Below are 21610 nucleotides of genomic sequence, written 5' to 3'. Positions count from 1 at the left end.
CTGGAAGCCAGAAGTTCAAAATCAAGGTGTCAGTAGGGCCATGCACTCCAGAGGCTCTAAAATCTGTTCCTTGCCTCTTCCAGCTTCTAGCAGCTGCAGGCATTCCATGGCCTGTAGCCAGATCACGCCAATCTCTACCTATGCTGTCGCACTGCCTCCTCTTTCTTTTGTCAAATCTCTCTCTACCTGTCTTGTAAGGATACTTGTGATGACATTTTTGGTCCATCAGGATAATCTAGAATTATCTCACCTCAAGATCCTAAACTTAAGAATATCTGCAAGGACCCTTCTTCCATGTAAGGTTTGCATTCACAGCTTCTAAGGATTTGATGTGGATGTGTTTTGGAGACCATTTTTCAGCCTGCCATCCCCACTTGAATAAGGTGATCATATTTCTTATTATAAAAACTGGAACAAGCCAGTATCATCAATACTCTAATAGGATGCCCTGTGAAGAACACCATTATCACCTATGCAACATTCCTGCAAAAATGTACAGCATGAATCAAATCATCAGGAAACAATGAGACAAACCCTGAGACATATTCTTCCAAAATGTTAATATCATAAAATTAGAAACTTTCCAGATTAAAGGAAGCTAAAAAGAGGCATAACAACAAAACGCAATGCGTGATCTAGAATTGCTTCCCAGATTGTAGGAAGCTTTTTGTTCTATAATATAAAAGGCCATTTGTTGGGACAATTGGCAAAATTTAAATATGGATTGCGTATTCAATTAAAGCATTGTATCAACATTCAATTTCCTGAATTTGATCATTGTGTTATGGTTATAGAATTAATAAAAGACACAGATATAGCAAATACTGCAAAATATTAATAACTGAGGAATTGGCCGAGTGCGGTGGCTCACGCCACAATCCCAGCACTTTGGGAGACTAAGGAGGGTGGATAACCTGAGGTCAGGAGTTCGAGACCAGCCTGACCAACATGGTGAAACCCTGTCTCTACTAAAAATACAAAAATTAACCTGGGCGTGGTGGCACATGCCTGTAATCCCAGCTACTCAGGAGGCTGACACAGGAGAACTGCTTGAACCCGGGAGGCAGAGGTCGCAGTGATCACGCCACTGCACTCCAGCCTGGGCAACAGAGCAAGACTCAGTCTCAAAAAAAAAAAAAAGATGAATCTAGGTAGAGCATACATAGCTATTCATTGAACCAGTCTTGAAACTTTGCTGTTGATTTAAATTTTTTCAGAATAAAAACTTTTAAAAACTGATTTTCCCCAAATGAAGCAAGCCTCTTTTACATTAGCTAACTGTTCTCCTGTCAAAAAATTACACTTTGCCCAATAATTTAAAATAAAAAAGAATCCAATGATAGTGTAAAGCTCCCTTGTGCTTTGGCCATTCCCTGTGAAGGAGCAGCTGAGCAGGATATTTTCCTGTTTGACCACAGTCAATGAAGACTGAGCACAAGCAAGAAATCCCACATTCTAACACATATACACACATATACAGGGAAAAAAGAATCATTTCGGCAAGGCACGGTGGCTCAAGCCTGTAATCTCAGCACTTTAGGAGGCCGAGGCGGGCAGATCCCGAGGTCAGGAGATTGAGACCATCCTGACTTAACATGGTGAAACCCCATCTCTACTAAAAATACAAAAAATTAGCCAGGCGTGGTGGCATGAGCCTGAAGTCCCAGCTACTCCGGAGGCTGAGGCAGGAAAATTGCTTGAACCCAGGAGGCGGAGGTTGCAGTGAGCCGAGATCACGCCACCACACTCCAGCCTGGGCAACAGAGCTAGACTCTGTTTCAAAAGAAAAAAAAAAAAAAGAATCATTTCTTGTCAAAAAGGAAAAAACAAACAAAAAAAGATTCAAAGAGGGAACTGAAATTTCACCCTCTTGAGAACCACACAGAAGGAAAAACAAAGGGTATCATTAAATCAGAATACTTGGAAATTACATCCTCATATTGTCTTTCCAAAACCAGATTGAGGCATATGAAACAGACAGCACGTAAAGGAAACCACATTTTAACCACAGAGACTCACTGAGAAATATTAAATATAATAGAAGCTATTATTATTTCAAATTTTAAAACTTAAAGAACAGATTGGATACTATCTTAAAACGGCAACAAACAAATTAAGGAGGTAATAGCTGGAACTCTTTCCATAATAAGCATAATCCATGAAAATTATACTTTGGGGTTGGCAAATAATGATCAATGAAAAGGGAGATAGTTTCTTTCTCTTCTGTCCTTTACTAGCAAATTTCATTATGTACAAGCAAGAATTATATGGTAAGAATAAAACCTCAAAGAAAGGCAACAAAACTGAAACTTCAAATAAAGCAAAATGTAGAATAAGTATGTTTTGAAAGAAAACAAAAATTATTTCCCCTAACATTATTAAACACTTACCTTCTGGGACATGAAAAACTTCAGCTATTGAACCTAAAATGGTTAAAGCTGAAAATCTAGTCGAGTAGGAAGATCCAGGAAACAATGCTTCAAAAAGACTGTTACAAATGGATGACATGAAATTCTTAAAAAAAAAAAAAAAATTACAGTAAGTATAATTACGTCACAATAGGTTATATTCAGAGTATTAAACACCCTTTAAGAGTGGGTGTTTTTGTTTTCAATTTAAAAATAAAAAATTTCAAAAAATGATACTGGTTGTTCACTTTGCTTAATAATTCAGGTTAGCACCCTTGACCATAAGCTATATCATGACTTTAATAAACCCTGTATTTGCAGAGTCAACAAGAAGTACAATTTCTACTGTAGACCAGACAGATATGTACACTTTTTTTTTTTTTTTAAGACAGAGTCTCGCTGGGTTCAACAGCCCTAGTCTTAACTGACTCTACCAAACATCCCTGCATTCATTTCTCAGGTGAAGGACATGCAACCTTGGGGATTTATCCTTTAGGTCCCACAAGCCCTAAGAGTTTATTAGGTTATTAATTCTATTAGGTTTCGAAGAAATAGGGCCATTACTGAAAAATATCCTAGTTAAGCTACTTTTAATTATAAGTAAAACAGGATTCACATTAAAACACAACAAGGGCCAGGCGTGGTGGCTCATGCCTGTAATCCCAGCACTTTGGGAGGCCAAGGCGGGCGGATCACCTGAGGTCAGGAGTTCGAGACCAGCCTGTCCAACATGAAATCCCGTCTCTACTAAAAATACAAAAATTAGCCAGGTGTGGTGGCAGAGGCCTGTAGTCCCAGCTACTCGGGAGACTGAGGCAGGAGAATTGCTTGAACCCAGGAGGCAGAGGTTGCAATGAGCCAAGATCACTCCACTGCAGTCTGGCTTGGGTGAAAGACCGAAACTCCTTCTGAAAAAAAACAAGATCATCCACTAAGAAGTATCATTCAAACCGTATTGTCATTTACATGGTTAAATATAGTTCTTCTTTCCTGCAATCAGACTGCAGCCACAATATAGGCAGGGACCACATTTCTATGGCTGGATCCCTAGTGCTGAGCACACTATCCTACATACATAGTAATGCTCAGTATATGCTCTAATCACTTTTAATGGTTCCCAGTGAAGCTTCCAAATCCCTTGGCCTATCACTGAAAGCTATCCATTTTCAACTTGCTTCTTTGGATTCACTTCCCATTACTCAAGTCCTCCATTCCCCAAGGTATTTTATGTCATTCACATCAGTGAATTCACCATTCCCTGAGTTCTCCCTGTGCTTTCTTATCTCCAAGCCTTCATTAAGCTACTACTACGGGTGCAGGGGGAGAAAGTACGAGATTTTGGAGTCAAGAGCAGGTCTGGATTGGAGTTCTGACTCTACCACTTACTAGCTGAGGAATCTTACACAGGTTATTGAACTTCACTGAGCTTCAGCTTTCTCACTTGTTAAGTGGGGATAAGAATGTTATCTCACAGCCTTTGTATTAAAGGTTAAATGAGAACATGGACATCTAACATTTTATAAATTTAAAAGTACTCTAGTTACTAATATCAGTTATTTAGGTATAAAATAATCTCCACTAGCCTAGAAGACATCTTTTTCAACTAATAGCCTCCTCTTCTCCCCCAGCACTTAGTCTACTGATTGTGAGCCTACCACACACTGTGCATGGCACCCACTCTTATGATGGTGTGACGATTATGACAATATAGTGTCAAGGTCACAACCTCTAAAAGCCACAGGTGTACCAGTAGGGAAAAAGCACTACAACCATAAGACTGACTCAGATTAAGACTCAAAGGACTAATTTTCAAAACATGCATACCTATAACACAGACCAAGAAACCATGCATACATGAAAATTCAGAATCTCAATCCAAAAAACAGCTTTTGTGTTTCCAAGTACCTGAGTTTTCACAAATGTCATTTTACCCCTTACAAAAAGAAAGCAAACGAGATATGCATTGTTAAATCTACCAATGATCTAAGAGAAACTACAAAATAACTAGGCTGGGCATAATATCCACAATGATCCATAATAATGTTTAGAATAGGTAGTATGTCATGCCTGTAATCCCACCACTTTGGGATGTGGAGGTGGGGGAATTATTTAAGGCCAGGATTTTGAAACCAGCCTGGGTAACACAGCAAGAACTCACATCTACAAAGAATTAATTAATTTAAAAAAATTTTTTTAACTATCCCACACACACACTGGGGGCTTCAATATATATTCTAGTCACTTTTAAAATTTTTATTTATTAATTTTTTTGAAACAGGGTCTCGCTGCTCTGTTGCCCAGGATGGAGTGCAGTGGTACAATTAAGGCTCACCACAGCCCTGACCTCCTAGACTTCAGCAACCTTCAAGCCTAAGCCTCCAGAGTATCTGGGAACACAGGTGCACACCACCACGCCCATCTCAGGGTTGGTTTTTTTTTAAATAGAGATGGGGTCTTGCTGTGTTGCCCAGGCTAGTCTTGAAGTCCTGGACTCAAGTGATCCTCCTGCCTCAACCTCCCAAAGTGCTGAGATTATAGGCATGAGCTACCACTAGTCACTTTTAATGACTCCCAGCAAGGCTTTGTAGAGAGATATATAGTTTTCATCACTTCTCGGCCTTTTAGCTAAGATCAAGTGGAGAGATATATAGTCTACAAAGAGCTTTTTCATTTAATCCTCAAATCAATCTTTTGAGAAAGGTTACTAATTCTGCTTATAGTTGATGAGACTCAAGTCAGCCAACTAATAAGTGGCAGAATCAGGAGTAAACCTATGTCTTTAAAGCTCAGGTTGTGACTTCCCAATCTTCATAATTGAGATTTTAAAAGGTCGAAGCTAATTTTACCCTTTGTACAGAAATATTATTTGTTTGATGGCTTTTTATCTTTTAAATACAAAATTGAAAACCAAGGACATCCATAATAATGTTTAGAGTAAGTAGTGAGCATGTCATAGTTCAAATGTATCATTAATCTATTAATCTACCTCTTTCTTAAAATAAATAGGTAAGCTCTGTCTTCTATCTGGGCCTGAGGAGATAAAAAAGGGTCTGCTTCTCAAAGGCTAGATTTGGGGGAAGAACAGTGAAAAGCTCAATCTGTTCTGCTGAAAAGAAATTCAAGATTGTCAAGCTAAGCCCTGGCCCAGACTGGAGCTGCTGTACCCAGGTTTCCATACATTTCATTAACACAATGCCCTAAAATCCAGCCCTACTCTTCAAGCTCCCTCCACAGCTGGACCATGGGCCAAGTGTCATTAATATCAAGCCTCTGTAGTCATGTCAATCTAAAGAGAAAACAGGCCCAGCAACAGCAGTCTTCTGCCCTGGAGAGGGACAGAGTTCAGTACTGTCAATTACCCTTCTGTTAAAGTACTAAATTAATCTGGCCCACATAAGCTGAAAGTGATTGAGGTTAGCCCACTAACTCATTCTGTAACAGTCCTCCAGTACAGCACTGGTTCCATAACCCAGGCTACATCAAGTAGAGTACCAAAGCACCAGAAATAGGTAATACTCAGCTTGAAGGAAAAAAACACAGAAACACAATTTACCAAGAGACTTCCATTTATTTCCCTTTAATGCTTATTCATAATACTTTTTAATTTAAAAAAAAAACTCTATGTTTAGAAATATATCACCTACCTTATACTGCTGTAAAGAAACAGAAGGGTGCTGTTTGGTTAACTCATTCTCTGGTTCACGTTTGGATTTACTCTGCTCCAATTTATAAAGTACCTGAGAACTTTCCAGTATCCTACAAAACAACTTTTGAGACAAAGGAAATGAAGAAGTGAGCCACACATTAAATTTAAATGTCAGCCTAAGAGGCAAATTCTTTAGAATAAAACTTCAGGCAAGGAGAGTACTGATTTTTAATCTCTTAATATTTTATAATGTTTCTTTTTGACAGAAAATAATTTTTATACCAAAAACAAAGTATTATTGCAAAGCAGAATACTGTCATTAAACCACAGTTCTATTTCCTTTAAGTTGGCACAAACCTGAAGGTGATTTAGTCATTTCCCTACTTTACCAATTCTTCACCCCATAAATGTGTTGTACACTTAATTCAAGTTGGATTATTTGATAATGATCATTTTGTGAGGTGCTTAAAACTATAAAAATGCTGTTACCAAGTTTTCTTAAAACTACCTTAACTCCAGCATTAGATTGTTTCTTTACAAAAAAGAGCCCAAGGTTGATTTACTACACCAAAATGAAAGGCCTTTTGGCCATGTGTGCTGGCTCATGCCTGTAACCACAACACTTTGGGAGGCTGAGGTGGGAGGACCACTAGAGCCCAGGAGTTTAAGAACAGCCTTGGCAACAGAGCAAGACACTATCTCTAAAAAAAAATTAAATATTAGCCAGGCATGGTGCTGTGCCCCTGTCATCCCAGCTACTCGAGAGGCTGGGGAGGAAGAATCGCTTGAGCCTGGGAGGCTGAGGGTACAGTGAGCTATGATCACACCACTGCACTCCGGCCTGGGTGACAGAGCAAGACTATTTTTTTTGGAGACCAAGTCTCACTCTGTTGCTCAGGCTGGAGTGCGGTGGTACAATCTCGGCTCACTGCAACCTCCGCTCCTAGGTTCAAGCAATTCTCCTGCTTCAGCCTCCCAAGTAGCTAGGACTACAGGCGCACACTGCCACGACCGGCTAATTTTTTTGTATTTTAGTAGAGATGGGGTTTCACTGTGTTGCCCAGGCTGATCCTGAACTCCTGAAAAAAAAAAAAATGGTGGGGGGAAGGGTGTGTGCTTTTCACTCTGGATTTTAATCCCAAATGTAAGCTTTATGGAATCAGAGAACAGGTCACAGAACGGCCATCATGAACAGATGAGTAGCCCAGTTCCATGACATTCCCACATGCTCCCAGTATCTGGGCTCTTTTTAAAAACGATTTCCCAAACAAAGTTCACCACTTCCCTATGCCTTCTGATGGGAAATTCTACCTTTTTAAGAAGAGAACAGATCTGTTGCCTCACTCCTGGAGACTGGCTGTTAAGATTGTATGTAATAAAGAACTGAATCCACTGCATTTCTTCCATGGAAACAATTTCTGTGCTCCGATTACTTTCACAAAGCAAGCCTAATGTATCTATCCTTACCTAAAAAACATCAAGCAATAAAATGTTAATTTTCCAAGAAATAAGCAAAGCCTAAATCACTTGAATTGTTTACTTACATAGGCTACAAAAGGAAAAAAGTAAACTTCAGTTCACCAATAGGTACCTCAGAAAGGTTTCTTAATCTCAAAGATCCTAGGGTTATTTCCTATACAGTTCTTTTATTAAACATGTAAATTGCGGATTTATAAAATGCAACAATCTTAAAGATTTTTATTCCATGGTAATGCTCAGCTTTATTCCTTTTTCTCTTTTTTTCCAGTGACCCCTTTTACCCCATCATCTCACTCTTAAATTACTGCCAGGCACTTCTAACTGGTTTCCTGGTTTCTTTCTGCTCCCACTCTGGAAACTCATGCTTCCACTAATGTAACTCCTTGCTGAAAAAAGAGTGGCTTTGGTTTAGCTTAGTAAAACCAGCTGGTGCCTGGGAACCAACGAAGTCTTTAGCCTAGCATTAGACCTTTCCAAAAAATGTCCAAAACACTCCACCCCTGATAAGCAATGTTCTTAATCATCCTCCAGACCTTGCTCATTTCGGTCCCTCCATTTTGTATGCTGCTCCAAGGCTTCCTCTTTTCTAATCATATCTATCACTTTCCTAATCAAGCACCACCTGCTCTGATAAGTCTCTTCTGAGCCTTCCAAGCGAGTCCTTATGTATTTAAGGGTACATGATGGCATGCTTGTATCTGTACTGTCAGTTCTAAGAGTTTCCAGTTGTTTTATGTAAGTTTTCTTACATCCTCAACTAAACTTTCAGTAGCTTGAAGAAAGGGCCTACTGAAAGTTTAGTTGGGAGACTAGGGTTTCTACTCATTCTCTTTATGAACTCCCTAAAACAGTGCAGGATACAATGTAGGGGCCTCTATATTGAACTGCTACATGAAAGGGATCTACTGCATGTACAAATCCAGGTAATTTTCTTTACTTACTTGGCAATGCTGATGAATTAAGCCTTGCTTTATTCTTGCATCAGACACGAGGTTCTCCCAGGTATCAGCTGCAGACTGAAGATGTCCATGAGCTCTAGCTATTCGCAGACATGCCATCAAAGCTCCCAGAGCCCCCCTGCTATTACAAGACCCTAAAGATGGGAAAGATTGCTCTTGTCCTGAAAGCACAATAACAAAGACCATTACTGTATTATGCAATGACTACTATAATTATCAGCTGCTAATTTTCATGTTTCCAATAAACATTTTATTTCAATAAATAAAAATCACATTTTAAACTCATTTCTAACACAAATTAAAGTTCTTATTCTAAAATAATCATCATTTAAAATGATTCGTCCTTTTGTCAATCATTTCAAGTAAGCATAATTCTCTTATTGTTAACATAAACAAATCATTATTTACCTGCTAACATTTTTGCTTTTTCCCTAACACCTAGAAAGGGAATCAGGAAGCACATCAGGAAAAAAAATCAGGTGGAGAAATAACCACATCAGTGGCTACAGACTATTATTTCTCTAAAAGTAAACACTGAACCTCTCTGCATATTTTAGAGTGGCTGTTTCTCACTAGTAAAGATTAAAAAAGGAACACAAAGAGGCTGCTGGTTTCAGAGGCTAGGATGTCAGCCATTACCAAGAAGACAGGGCAGCTTGATATAAAAATAAAGACAACCTTACTTCAGAACAGATTCTTGAATCCTGAATTTCAGATGGCTTTTCAAAAACTCAAGAACAATTGTTGTCAAAAATTACAAATAATGGCTTATTTTTGCATACAGGAATCAAATTTTCCTGCTACCTCATGGTTACTCCTTGAAGTACTGAAAGTTTTTAACAATTTTAGTTGAAAATATTTCTTAAAATTATGATGTACGATACTACATTCTTGCTTTGTTAAACAGAATGTAATAATTTTAAGATTTATATGATGTGTCATGATCATCACTTTACACATCCTGAATTATGCTTGAATGCAGTGATTCCTGTAGGGTTTGTGAGTTTCAATGGCATGTTTATCCCTATTCTAAATAACTATAGATGGCTATTTCTTGAGATCATGCCTCTGAATTTTGTCACTTCCCCAGAGAAAAAAACTTGCTACTGCCAAGTTACCAGTCTTTAACCTTGCCTAACACAATTTTTAATTATTGTCTCAATCACTTGAATAAGCACATTATATAAGACACACAAACTTTTATTCCAGTGATACACCAAAATAAATTCAGAACTTGAAAAAATGAATTAAAACCTTGTAATAAAGGAAAGCTTATCATTTTAAGTGGAATTATTCTTTAGCTTGTAGAAATGACTTCAGCCAAAAAACTCCATTCAGCTATATATAGGAACATTTGTTTCAAACTGAAACATCTATCATTAATCTCTTCCTTTACTATTTATAGAAGTGATATTTATATTTGAATATGATTAGTATCTGCATAGCTACCTACATTTAAGCATCATAATTAGAAACTACTAAAACAAAAATGTATTTTTCTTACCAGTTTTAGCATCAATAGAAGCCTGAAGAATCTTTACCATGTACTGTAAGCTTTCAGGGCTGTAACTTAATAATTTTGGCAAGTAATAATCAATCACGTAAGATTTTTGATCCAAGTTTCCTTCACACAATATAAAAAGGAGAGGAGAAACCCAAGTCTCATGCCACTGGTCAATCCAAGAACTCTCAGCAGTCTGGGATTTCAAATGACTCTTATGATTTCTAAACATGGTTTCCAAGAGGTCACTTGCATAAGGTACCAATGACTGGTCCCCCATCACCTCTAAGATTTGAGATGGAATAGTTTTATCTATAGCCAAAATATGTTCAACTCCTATGCACTCTACCAAACAACCAAGGCACGTGTACTTTCCTTTAATATGCCATTCCAATCGTAGAAGACTCTCAGTCAATTCCACAAAGAAAGGATCAGGGACCAAATCTGCACCTTCCACAGTGAGCCGGTGCATTTGGAGAAGGTTTTTGAACATGATTTTGGTTTGGTGTCTCAGAGCATCCAATGGATGTTCCCAATGGGTATAGACATATTCCAAAAGTCTCCCAACTATACTTGAATTCCCATTCAGGCTGTCTGTTAGGCTCGGAGAACTTGATTCAAGGACTTGTATGGCTGAATTAGTCCAGGAAGCCAAGATTCTAGACAGAAACATTTCCAGCGTTGGCTCTTTAATCCTGAAGAAAAACGAGCCATAAGCCATTATTGTAAACTGATTAGTAAAAGAAATTTCATTTTATAACAATTTAGACTTTAAAAATATTAAATACAAAGAATGAGCACAAATTTCAATTATTAAATTTACAAGAACAAAAAACTACAAGTAAAGCCAAAACAGATCTCAAATTTGTATATGAATCTTTTTACCTTGTAAAAAATAATCCAGAAAGGCGTTCAAGACCAGCCTAGGCAATATAGTGAAACTCCATCTCTATAAAAAATTTTAAAAATTAGGTGGGTGTGGCGACACACACCTGCAGTCCCAGCTACTTGGGAGGCTGAGGTGGGAGGATTGCTTGAGCTCAGGAGTGAGACTGCAGTGAGCTGTGCTCACACCACTACCCTCCAGCCTGGGTGACAGAGTGAGACTTTGTCTCAAAAATAATAATAGTCCAGGAAGGGACACAGGGAAATTTGGGGGATGATGGAAATATTCACTATCTTGACTGTGATTACACAAGTTATTTATTTATTTATTTATTTATTTATTTGAGACGGGGTCTTGCTGTCACCCAGGCTGGAGTGCAGTGGCACCATCTCAGCTCACTGCAACCCCTGCCTCCCAGGTTCAAGCGACTCTCCTGCCTCAGCCTCCTCAGTAGCTGGGATTACAGGCGCATGCCACCACGCCTGGCTAATTTTTTGTATTTTTAGTAGAGACAGGGTTTCACCATCTTGACCAGGCTGGTTTTGAACTCCTGACCTCAAGTGATCCACCTGCCTGAGATCTGCACGCCTGGGATTACAGGTGTGAGCCACCATGCCCGGCCTACACATGTAATTTAAAACATAAGGAAAGCCAAGTGTTGGAGATGGTTGGGGGAATGGGGCTTCTTTGTGATAAAAATATTCTAAAGTTGTTTGAATTAACTTTTAAGATGTTAAAACTTCATTTCAGAAACGTTGATGGTTTATCAGACTTCTGAGGATCACTTTAGATTACCTATGTTAAAGTTCTTCGTAAATTCTAAAGCACTACACATGTAGAAACTTTTATAGTTTTAAAAAATGAGGGTAAAAACAAATTTCAGGAAAAAATTTTTAAAGAAAAAACAGCACAGAGAATATTAAAAATTAATTTTAGAAATGCTGGTGGTTGTACAACTCTGTGAATAAACTAATAAACTGAATTGTACACTTTAAATTTATGAATTGCATAATATATTAATTATAGCTCCAATACATAAAAAATTATTTTAGTTTTCCTCCTTTATTCATATGTTCATTATTATCAAGCTGTATATATGTTTCAACATTTCATATACATGATCACTTTCAGCCATTATGGCAAAAACACCACAAAAATACAAAATACAGCCCCATGAAGTCAGAAGATCTTCTAATATTGCTGTTTCAGGTTCTTATTAGCAATATGGTCTTAGGTAAGCATTTACTTTTCTAAGCCTCCCTTTGCCCATTCAACAAATTAGATTTCTTATCCTATATAGTAGCCATTTGAGGATCACATTAGATTACCTATGTTGAAGTTCTTTATAAATTCTAAAATACTATACATATAAAAATGTTTACAGTTTTTAAAAATGATAACATTGAAAATGTTAAAAATTAATTTTAGAATTGTTCTTTACAGGCTAACCAGCAGCAATAATTTTATTTACTTATTTTTTTGAGACAGGATCTCACTCTGTCGCCCAGGCTTGAGTGCAGTGGCACAATCATACCTCACTGCATCCTCGGCCTCCTGGGCTCAAGCAATCTTCCCACCTCAGCCTCCCAAGTAGCTGAGACTACAGGCGCATGCCACCACACCCAGCTAAGTTTTAAAAGTTTTGTACAGACATGGTCTCACTATGTCACCAAGGCTGGTTTTGAACTCCCGGCCTCATGTGATCCTCTTGCCTCAGCCTACTGGGAGGGTAGCTGAGATTAGAGGCACAAGCCACTCCAGCTTTTGGACTGCATCTTTTAAATGTCTTACAAGTGAAACAAAATATGAGACGATAGCATCAGAACTCACTGTGAACTCAATGTGAACAAAACATGTGCAGTATCCACGAGCAGGGCCTCCCCACTCCGACCCATGCTCCCATTCTGCCAGTCCAACATGGCAAGTGTCCCCTGACAGAGGAATAAGACAGCTGACTCAGAGACGTCACCACAACAGAGGCTCCTGCAGCTGCTCATAAACCACTCGGGGATGCTGGTGCAGTCCACTGAACGAAGCAGCACACTGCTAATCTGGAAAAATATAGCAGAACTAATACACATAAAGCTTTTAAAACTTTTCAGAGGTATTTCAAAATACAAACCCAAACATCTCTTTCCCCTGAAAAATCCCAGGAAAAATGACTAAATCCAAAGATAAAATACCCACAAATGTCATGATTATTGTATTAGTATTAAAGGAAAAAAATTACGTCAAGTACGAGAATGATTTTGCTGGTTGGAATGTACTGGCAGAGCACAACACATCGCCACCTGCAGGTGGATAAGCTTAACAACTGCTTTTTTTCTGGTATGTATTTTTTTTTTAAACAAATGCTTTCAGAGGTGATTTGAGAAATAAACATCTTCAACTTATCCAAAGATAATTACTTTGTGTGATCTCATAAAATACTGCACATATATTTTTCTAAGGTCAGGTAAAAAGATAAAATAAGTTTCCATACAATATAGCAAGCAAAAAAAGAAATCTACTAGTAAAAAATACAAGGATTGTGGCCTAAATTATCAAATTATACTTTCTATAAGAAGCAAATTTACTGAACAACTGACTCTATCTAGCATGCTTCCTGTCTAAAGCACATGATTTGGGTTATTCTTAATAAAGAACACATTTATCAGAAAAGTTATTACTGTGTATATATCTATACATTAATATGCATAATTTTAACATTAAAAATATCTTTTAAGATACTAATGAGAGATGACACTGAACAAACAGCACTAGAAAGAAACCAAAAGAATGTACATCAAAAATGTTTATAGTGATTATCTTTGTGTGAGATGGACTTACAGGTGATTGTTATTGTCTTTTTGTTATTGTTGCTTTATCTGAATTTTTGGAATTGTCTCTTATTATAAGAGAAAAAGGTCATCAGAAGGAACCAGACAATGCAAAAAAAAAATTCTTTTAATTCACTTCTTTAAAATTATTTTTAATATTTTTTTTTTTTTTTTAAGAGACAAGGTCTCACTCTGTTGCCCAGACTGGTGCAATCTTATCTCACTGCAGCCTTAAACTCCTAGGCTCAAGCGATCCTCCCACCTCAACCTCTCAAAGAGCTGGAACTACAGCTGTGCACCACCATACCCAGCTAGTTTTTTTATTTTTTGTAGAGACAAGGTCTAGCTAAACTCCCCAGGCTAATCTCAAATTCCCGGCCTCAAGTGACCCTCCAGCCCTGGCCTCCCAAAGTGTTGGGATTATAAATGTGAGCCACTGTACCAAGCCAAAAATATTTTTTAAACATACTCTAACTCTCAATAAAGTACAATTCTAAAAATGAGGTGCACTTACCAAATGAGGAACCTTTTCAGATGGGTGAAACATAGTCTTAATAAAAAGAATAACAGCTAATCCAGATGTGCTCTGTACAGTCTGTAATAGATCATCTATGTGGCAAAAAAGGAGAGAAGCTTGTGTTAAATAATGAATATTCTGGTAGAGTGGAAAGAGCAGATGCTGAGCAGCCAGATAGGCCTGGGTACAATTTCTAGTCTGACCACTTCCTGGGTGAACAGGTCTTACCTAAGTTATTTAACATCCCACAGACTCTCTTTTCTCTTCTGTAAAATGGGATAACTCCTAACTGACACAGTGTCAGGTTTAGATGAATAATGAATATAAAGGCTTTTCAGAAGGAGTCTCACTCTGTCGCCAGGCTGGAGTGTAGTAGCGTGATCTCGGCTCACTGCAATCTCTACCTCCTGGGTTCAGGCGATTCTCCTGCCTCAGCCTCCCAAGTAGCTGGGACTACAGGCATGTGCCACCACACCCAGCTAATTTTTGTATTTTTAGTAGAGACAGGGTTTCACCATGTTGGCCATGATGGTCTCGATCTCTTGACCTTGTGATCCGCCTGCCTCGGCCTCCCAAAGTGTTGGGATTACAGGCGTGAGGCACTGCACCCGGCCGAATATAAAGGCTTTTAAGCCCAGCATATAGATACTCAATAAATGTGATTCCTTCCTCTCTACTCTAACATACACTTTCTTCCTTGCCAACTATTGCTTCCCAGAACACCTAATAGCAACACCATCTGTCCCCTCCCCTCCACCAATGCCTCTGTATCCCAATCACCATATACATAGACTTTTTCAAAAAGAGATTTCAGGGCTTGTATAAAGAATGTACGTAAGTGCTAATTACAAACTTTGCTAGCACTGACACTGTACCCATAGCAACCAGTTTTGACTTGGTGTCTTCTTTTTGTTTTATCTCTATTAGCCTCTAATACCATGGTGAATTTTCAACTTGGGGAAAGAAGTAACACTTCTTTATGACATCATAAACTACATACTAAATATCCACTCTGCCCTTCATCACTGATAACAAAACTGTGACTTTGATTGGGGAAGCCACATGCCCAGCCAAAAGCAGGATACTTGCTTCTTCAATCTTCTTTGCAACTAAAGGTAGGCATATAAGAGGGTTCAGGCCAATTGGATGTAAGCCAGTCACTTGAGTATCCTGATAAAAAGTAAAGATGCAACTGGCCTTCCTTCTTCCTGCCTTGAATAAAGACACATCTGGAGCTACAGCAGTCATATGGCAACCACGAGGCAACAAACGTGAGTGAAAGCCAAACTGCTGAAGATGGCACAGCAGAAAAGCAGAAAATGTGTGGGTCGTACACTGCCTATACCAGTTCTGGATGACCTGCCTCTGAACTTGTTATGTGGGAAAGGAGGTTTGGTTTTCAGTTACTTGCAGCTAAACACTTTACTGATTATGAAGCTTTAAAATGCTGGAAAAGAATAGTACTGATTAGGTGCCATCAACTTTTCGGAAAAAAAGCTACTTCTTTTTTTTTTGAGAGAGAGTCTTGCTCTGTTGCCAGGCTGGAGTGCAGTGGCACGATCTTGGCTCACTGCAACCTCTGTCTCCCGGGTTCACCTGATTCCCCTGCCTCAGCCTCCCGAGTAGCTGGGACTACAGGTGCACGCCACCACGCCCGGCTAATTTTTTTTTGTATTTTAGTTTTTTAGTATTTTAGACGAGATTTCACCATGTTGGCCAGAATGGTCTCAATCTCCTGACCTCGTGATCCGCCTGCCTTGGCCTCCCAAAGTGCTGGGATTACAGGCATGAGCCACCACACCTGGCCGAAGCTACCTCATATTAAAATCATGTATTCTCTACATTTCATCAGTTAGAGAATCTTTTTTTTAGACTAACAAAGTCCTCTTTTAAAAAGTAAATAACCTCTGAAAAGTTTTCTGTAAGTTATGTCTTAATAAAAGTAACTTTAACTACTTTCCTTTCCTTTTAATACCTGAGAATCCAGACAAAAAGAAAAATAGAAATACTAATTGGACAAAACATAGCTAAGACTTTCGTTACCAGGGTTAAAAACACAACGAGGCCGGGTGCGGTGGCTCACACCTGAGCCACTTTGGGAGGCCTAGGCGGGCAGATCACCTGAGGTCAGGAGTTCCAGACCAGCCTGGCCAACATGGTGAAAGCCCGTCTATACTAAAAATACAAAAAAAAAAAATCAGCCAGGCGTGGTGGTGCATGCCTGTAATCCCAGCTACTCAGGAGGCTGAGGCAAGAGAATCGCTTGAATCTGGGAGGCAGAGGTTGCAGTGAGCCAAGATCGCACCACTGCACTCCAGTGTGGGCGACAAAGAGAGACTCCATCTCAGACAAAAAAAACCCAAAAGAACAAAAAACACAATGAGATGCTACTGTTTTCCAATCAGCCTAGCAAAACCAGAGTCAGTTATTGCTTTTCACTAACAAGAGCTCTAAAGAGATCCCATTAGCATGTTTTTAATTAAGTTACATTCATACATATATTACCATATAGAAAGGGAGGTGAAGAGAGAAAGGATAATTCAATGTTTTATATAAATACTTGTGTTAGGTGTCACTTTTTTGTTAATCTTATTACAATAATAAACCACAGATTCCAAAAAAGTGACAGAAAACAAATTTACAGCTTAATAAATTATTAAAAAGTGATCACCCTTGAACCTATCTTCCAAGGCAAGAAATAGAACTCAGCCACCCAGGCTGGGCACAGTGGCTCACACCTGTAATCCCAGCACTTTGGGAGGCCACGGTAAGCAGGTTACTTGAGGCCAGGAGTTCGAGAACAGCCTGGCCAACATGGCGAAACCCTTTCTCTACTAAAAATACAAAAAATTTGTCAGGTGTGGTGGTACCCTCCTATAATCCCAGCTACTCGGAAGCTGAGGCACAAGAATCGCTTGAACCTGGGATGTGAAACCCAAGATGCGGAGGTTGCGGTGAATCAACATCACGCCACTACACTCCAGCCTGGGCAGCAGAGTGAGATTCGGTCTCAAAAAGAAAAAAAAAAAACAACCATGTAGTCCAGGGCCTCCCTCCATTTTTGAGAGGCTGAGTAAGGACACATTCCACATCTCAGTTAAGTATCACATTTCACACTATTAGGAAAAGCTGATTGGCACTCAATTTTAACTGTCAATTATATATCATTTGTATATAATTTGTTACACTTACCATCGCTTAAAATCTTGGTAAAAATACTCAGCAATCCACACATATTTTGCCATATGGGAGAACTGGAAGCCTTCCAAAGATTTCCCTGGAAATCTTGTACTTTCTGTACTAACATCATTGAAAGCCTAATGCCTACCAAAAAGTCATTCATCAACTGTGTTTGAATAATATGATTTCCAGCACATTTTCTATAAAGAAGAAAAGACATTATTACAAAAGGAAATTCAAACAAAAGTGTGAACATTTCTAATTCTCAGCAAAATAAGTACATTCCTCAAAGGCCCAAAATCAGTTTTAAATTATGATAATTTACTCCTCTCTCTTCCATTCCTATAAACATTCCAACTATGTAGATATTAATTGCAAACTTTCAACACCGTTAACTTATCTACATGTCCCTCTTTCTCAGCCAATAACTAACTTCACTTCTTTTAGGGCAAAGATAAGAAATCAAGAATGAATGACAGAACTCAGGCTGGGTGAAGTGGCTCACACTTGTAATCCCAGCACTTCGGGAGGCCGAGGCAGGTGGATCATTTGAGGTCTGGAGTTTGGGACCAGCTTGGCCAACATGGCGAAACCGTGTCTCTAGTAAAAATACAAAAATTAGCCAGGTGTGGTGGCACATGCCCGTAATCCCAGCTACTCAGGGGGCTGAGGCAGGAGAATCACTTGAACCCCAGAGGTGGAGGTTGCAGTGAGCCGAGACGGCACCACTGCACTCCAGCCTGGGCGAGAGAGCAAGACACCATCTTAAAAAAAAAAAAATGACCTAACTTAGAAACTTGAACACTCTCTCAACGTTGATATATCTTCTCAACGTTGATATATTTTCCCTCCCTGTTTTTTTTTTTTTTTTTTTTTTTGAGACGGAGTCTCCCCCTCTGTCACCCAGCCTGGAGTGCAGTGGTGCAATCTGGGCTCACTGCAACCTCTACCTCCCAGGTTCAACCGATTCTCCTGCCTCATCCTCCCAAGTAGCTGGGATCACAAGCAAGCCATCATGCCCGGCTAATTTTTATATATTTAGTAGAGACAGGGGTTTTGCCATGTTGGCCAGGCTGGTCTCGAACTCCTGACCTCAAGTGATCCGCCTGCCTCGCCCTCCCAAACTGCTGAGATTACAGGCGGGAACAACCACGCCCAGCCTCTCCCTGACTTCTAAAATACCAGGCTCTCGCAGATTTTCCCCTACTTCACCAGCACTCCTTCTCAGATACCTTCACTAATTCATCCTCTTCTCCTGGATCTTTTTATGTTAGGAATGTCCAGGACTCAGTCTTTATTCCTCTTCTTTTCTTCATCTAATTCTCTCCCTTGCTGATCTCTTTTAGCTCATCAGCTTTAAATTATAATCTACATGCTGATAATTCCCAAATTTTTATCTCTAACCCAGACCTCTCTGTCTAATTCCTTTCTGGTATATCTAACTTCCTGATATTTTTACTTGGATGTCTAACAGATATCTCTAAATGAGTGAACTTATCTTCAACTCCAAATCTGCTGTACCTACTGCATCTTTATCCTACAAAAACATTGTAATCATCCTTGCCACCTCTCCTCTCCATCTCATCTATAAGAAAATCTTGTTGGTTCTACCTTCAAAATACATCTAGTATCAGACCAACTCCACTGCTACATCTTGGCCTGAGCCACTCTCATCTCTCCCTTGGGTTATTGCCATAGCCTCCTAACTGGTCTCTCGCAGCTTCTGTCCTTCCCTCTTAGTTCTCAACACAGCAAAACACAGAATAATCCCATTAAGGCAAAAGTTAGGAAAAACAACTTAGTAGTTCCTCAAAAAGTTAAACATAGAATTATCTTATGATTCCACTCCTACGTATATACCCAAAAGAGCTAAAAGCAGAGACTCAAAGATATACTTGTATATCAATGTTTATAGCAGCATTATTCACAAGGGCCTAAAGGTAGAAACAGACCAAATGTCCATCGATAGATGGATTAACACGTGGTCTACACATACAATGGGATATTATTCGGCCACAAAAAGGAATGAAATTCTGATATATGCTACGAAAGTGGATGACCCTTGAAAACACGCCTGTAATCCCAGCACTTTGGGGGACTGGGGCAGGGGGACTGCTTGCGCTTAGGAGTTTGAAACCAGCCAGGGCAACATGGTAAAACCATATTTCTACCAAAAATATATAAACAGGGCATAGTGGCGGACGTCTGTGGGCCCAGCTACTCCAGAGGCTGAGATGGAAGGATTGCTTGGGCTTGGGAGGCAGAGGTTGCAGTGAGCCAAGATCCTGCACTCCAGCTTGGGTGACAGAGACAGAGCTTGTCTCAAAAAAAAAAAGGGAAAAATAAATGAAATAAGCCTGACACAAAAGGACAACTACTACATGATTCATAAGAATCACCTAGAATAGGCAAATTCAAAAAGACAGGAAGTAGAATAGAGATTACCTGGGGCTACAGGAAAAGACTTTTTTAAAAAAATAAATTTTCCTTTCTTTTGGACACACTGAATTTGAGGTACCTGTAGAACATCCAAGCCGAGATGTCCACAAGTCAACTGTCAACTGATGTCCATCAGTCTACCACTCAGGAAAGAGATCTAACTTGGAGTAATAAATTTGGGAATCCTGAGTATATAGGTGGTGGCTGACACCAAAGTGGACATTATTAAGCAGTTCAAACAAACAAAATAAAAAGGACAGAACCCACCTTTACACGACAAGCATAAAAAGAAGAGCCAAAAAAGAGAAAAAGAGACAAAGAGCTCCTGCTGTGGCAAAAGGCTACCTTGAGTGAAAGACGATGTACAGGTATTATTTCTCCTCTCTCCCAGAACCTCCTCAAACCAACAGCCATGGGATTTAAAACGTAAAAAGATAAATTCTTAAAGGCAACCAATATGCAACAAGACAATAACAATAGTATTTCAGAAGCTGCAAAGCAGATGGATGAGTGATAACTGACAGCAGAATCAAGAAAAGTGGATACTAAGCCAGGGAACAAGCCCAGAAGCCATTTCATTTGTAGTCCCAAATGGCTCAGAAACTGTTGGCACTAGGTACTCCTTGATGTGGAGGTAAATATAGGATTGAAGACAGGAAGACTGAATACCTCCGAGCCAGCAGACAACTTGTTTATCTTTAGAAAAGGTAAAACAGGTGTTTGGAAAGGAAGATAGCACACACAGATAAGGCAGCAACATATTACAAAAAGGAGAATTAGGTAAATACATGCACAATGCACGCCAAATACTGAGACCTCAGCCTTCTTCCCTCACTCAGCAACCAGAATATTAAGACAATGGTTTGGAAGATTCTTCCATGGCAAATCCAGTACCTAAGCAAAAAGATTTAAACGTACTGACATCTTTAGGTTTCCCCAAGGAAGAGTTACCCCAAGAAAGAGCTCAGCTAGACTAGCCTACAATAAAACCCGCAGTCAACTCCACTCATAGGCACAGACATTCAAATCAATCCTCAGTGTCCCATTATTAAACATGACTACCCTGGCTGGGCACAGTGGCTCACGCCTATAATCCTAGCACTTTGGGAGCCAAGGAGGGAGGATCACTTGAGCCAATGAGTTCAAGACTAGCCTGGGCATTATAGTGAGACCTCATTCCTACAAAAAATGAAAAAAAAAAAAAAATTAGCCAAGCATGGTGGTGAGCACCTGTAGTCCCAGCTTCTTGGGAGACTGAGGTGGGAGTATCACTTGAACCCAGGGAGGTAGAGGTGCAGTGAGCCAAGATCGTGCCACTGCACTCAAGCCTGGGTAACAGAATGAGACCCTGTCACTAAGAAAAAAAAAATTTATATATATATATAGACAGATAGATAGATAGAAAAAAAAATTTATATATATAGGTATAGATAGATAGATAGATAGATAGATAGATAGATAGATAGATAGATAAAAAGAAAGAAATACATAATTGCCCAGCCACGGATCACCAGACTTCTGAGGAAAGCTTCTAATAAGAAATATACTGAACAAAACCAGCAAACAGAAAAAAGCAACTTGGAAGAAACAGATACTATGTAAAGATGATAAAAAACAAAAAAACTATCATGAATATATCCTCAGAGAAGTAACAGAGGATATTTCACTCACAAAATAAAACAGGATGCTATGAAAAAGGAACACACTCAGGTGAGGAAAAGAGTTCTTTCACTTATTCTCATAACAATTTATTAAATTTTTAATTTTTCATTTAAA

General features: G+C 39.1%; 1 protein-coding gene across 7 annotated transcripts in view; it reads right to left on the bottom strand.

Moving 5' to 3' along the window:
* Positions 1-21610, bottom strand: part of THADA (THADA armadillo repeat containing) — a 361316-nt gene that overhangs the window by 329510 nt on the left and 10196 nt on the right. For all 7 annotated transcript variants that reach the window (XM_024242323.3, XM_024242322.3, XM_063713447.1 and 4 more), the window contains 8 exons: positions 17408-17595; positions 14213-14307; positions 12710-12930; positions 9997-10688; positions 8475-8653; positions 7366-7521; positions 6053-6175; positions 2391-2514 (listed from right to left, as the gene is read on the bottom strand). In XM_024242323.3, coding sequence (XP_024098091.2) covers positions 2391-2514; positions 6053-6175; positions 7366-7521; positions 8475-8653; positions 9997-10688; positions 12710-12930; positions 14213-14307; positions 17408-17595 — 1778 coding nt within the window. The remainder of the gene's footprint in view (positions 1-2390; positions 2515-6052; positions 6176-7365; positions 7522-8474; positions 8654-9996; positions 10689-12709; positions 12931-14212; positions 14308-17407; positions 17596-21610) is intronic.

The sequence above is a fragment of the Pongo abelii genome, chromosome 12 (assembly GCF_028885655.2).
Source record: "Pongo abelii isolate AG06213 chromosome 12, NHGRI_mPonAbe1-v2.0_pri, whole genome shotgun sequence".
Classification (NCBI taxonomy): domain Eukaryota; kingdom Metazoa; phylum Chordata; class Mammalia; order Primates; family Hominidae; genus Pongo; species Pongo abelii.
The sequence above is the reverse complement of the archived record's forward strand: the minus strand, read 5'-3'. Positions and strand labels throughout refer to the sequence as shown.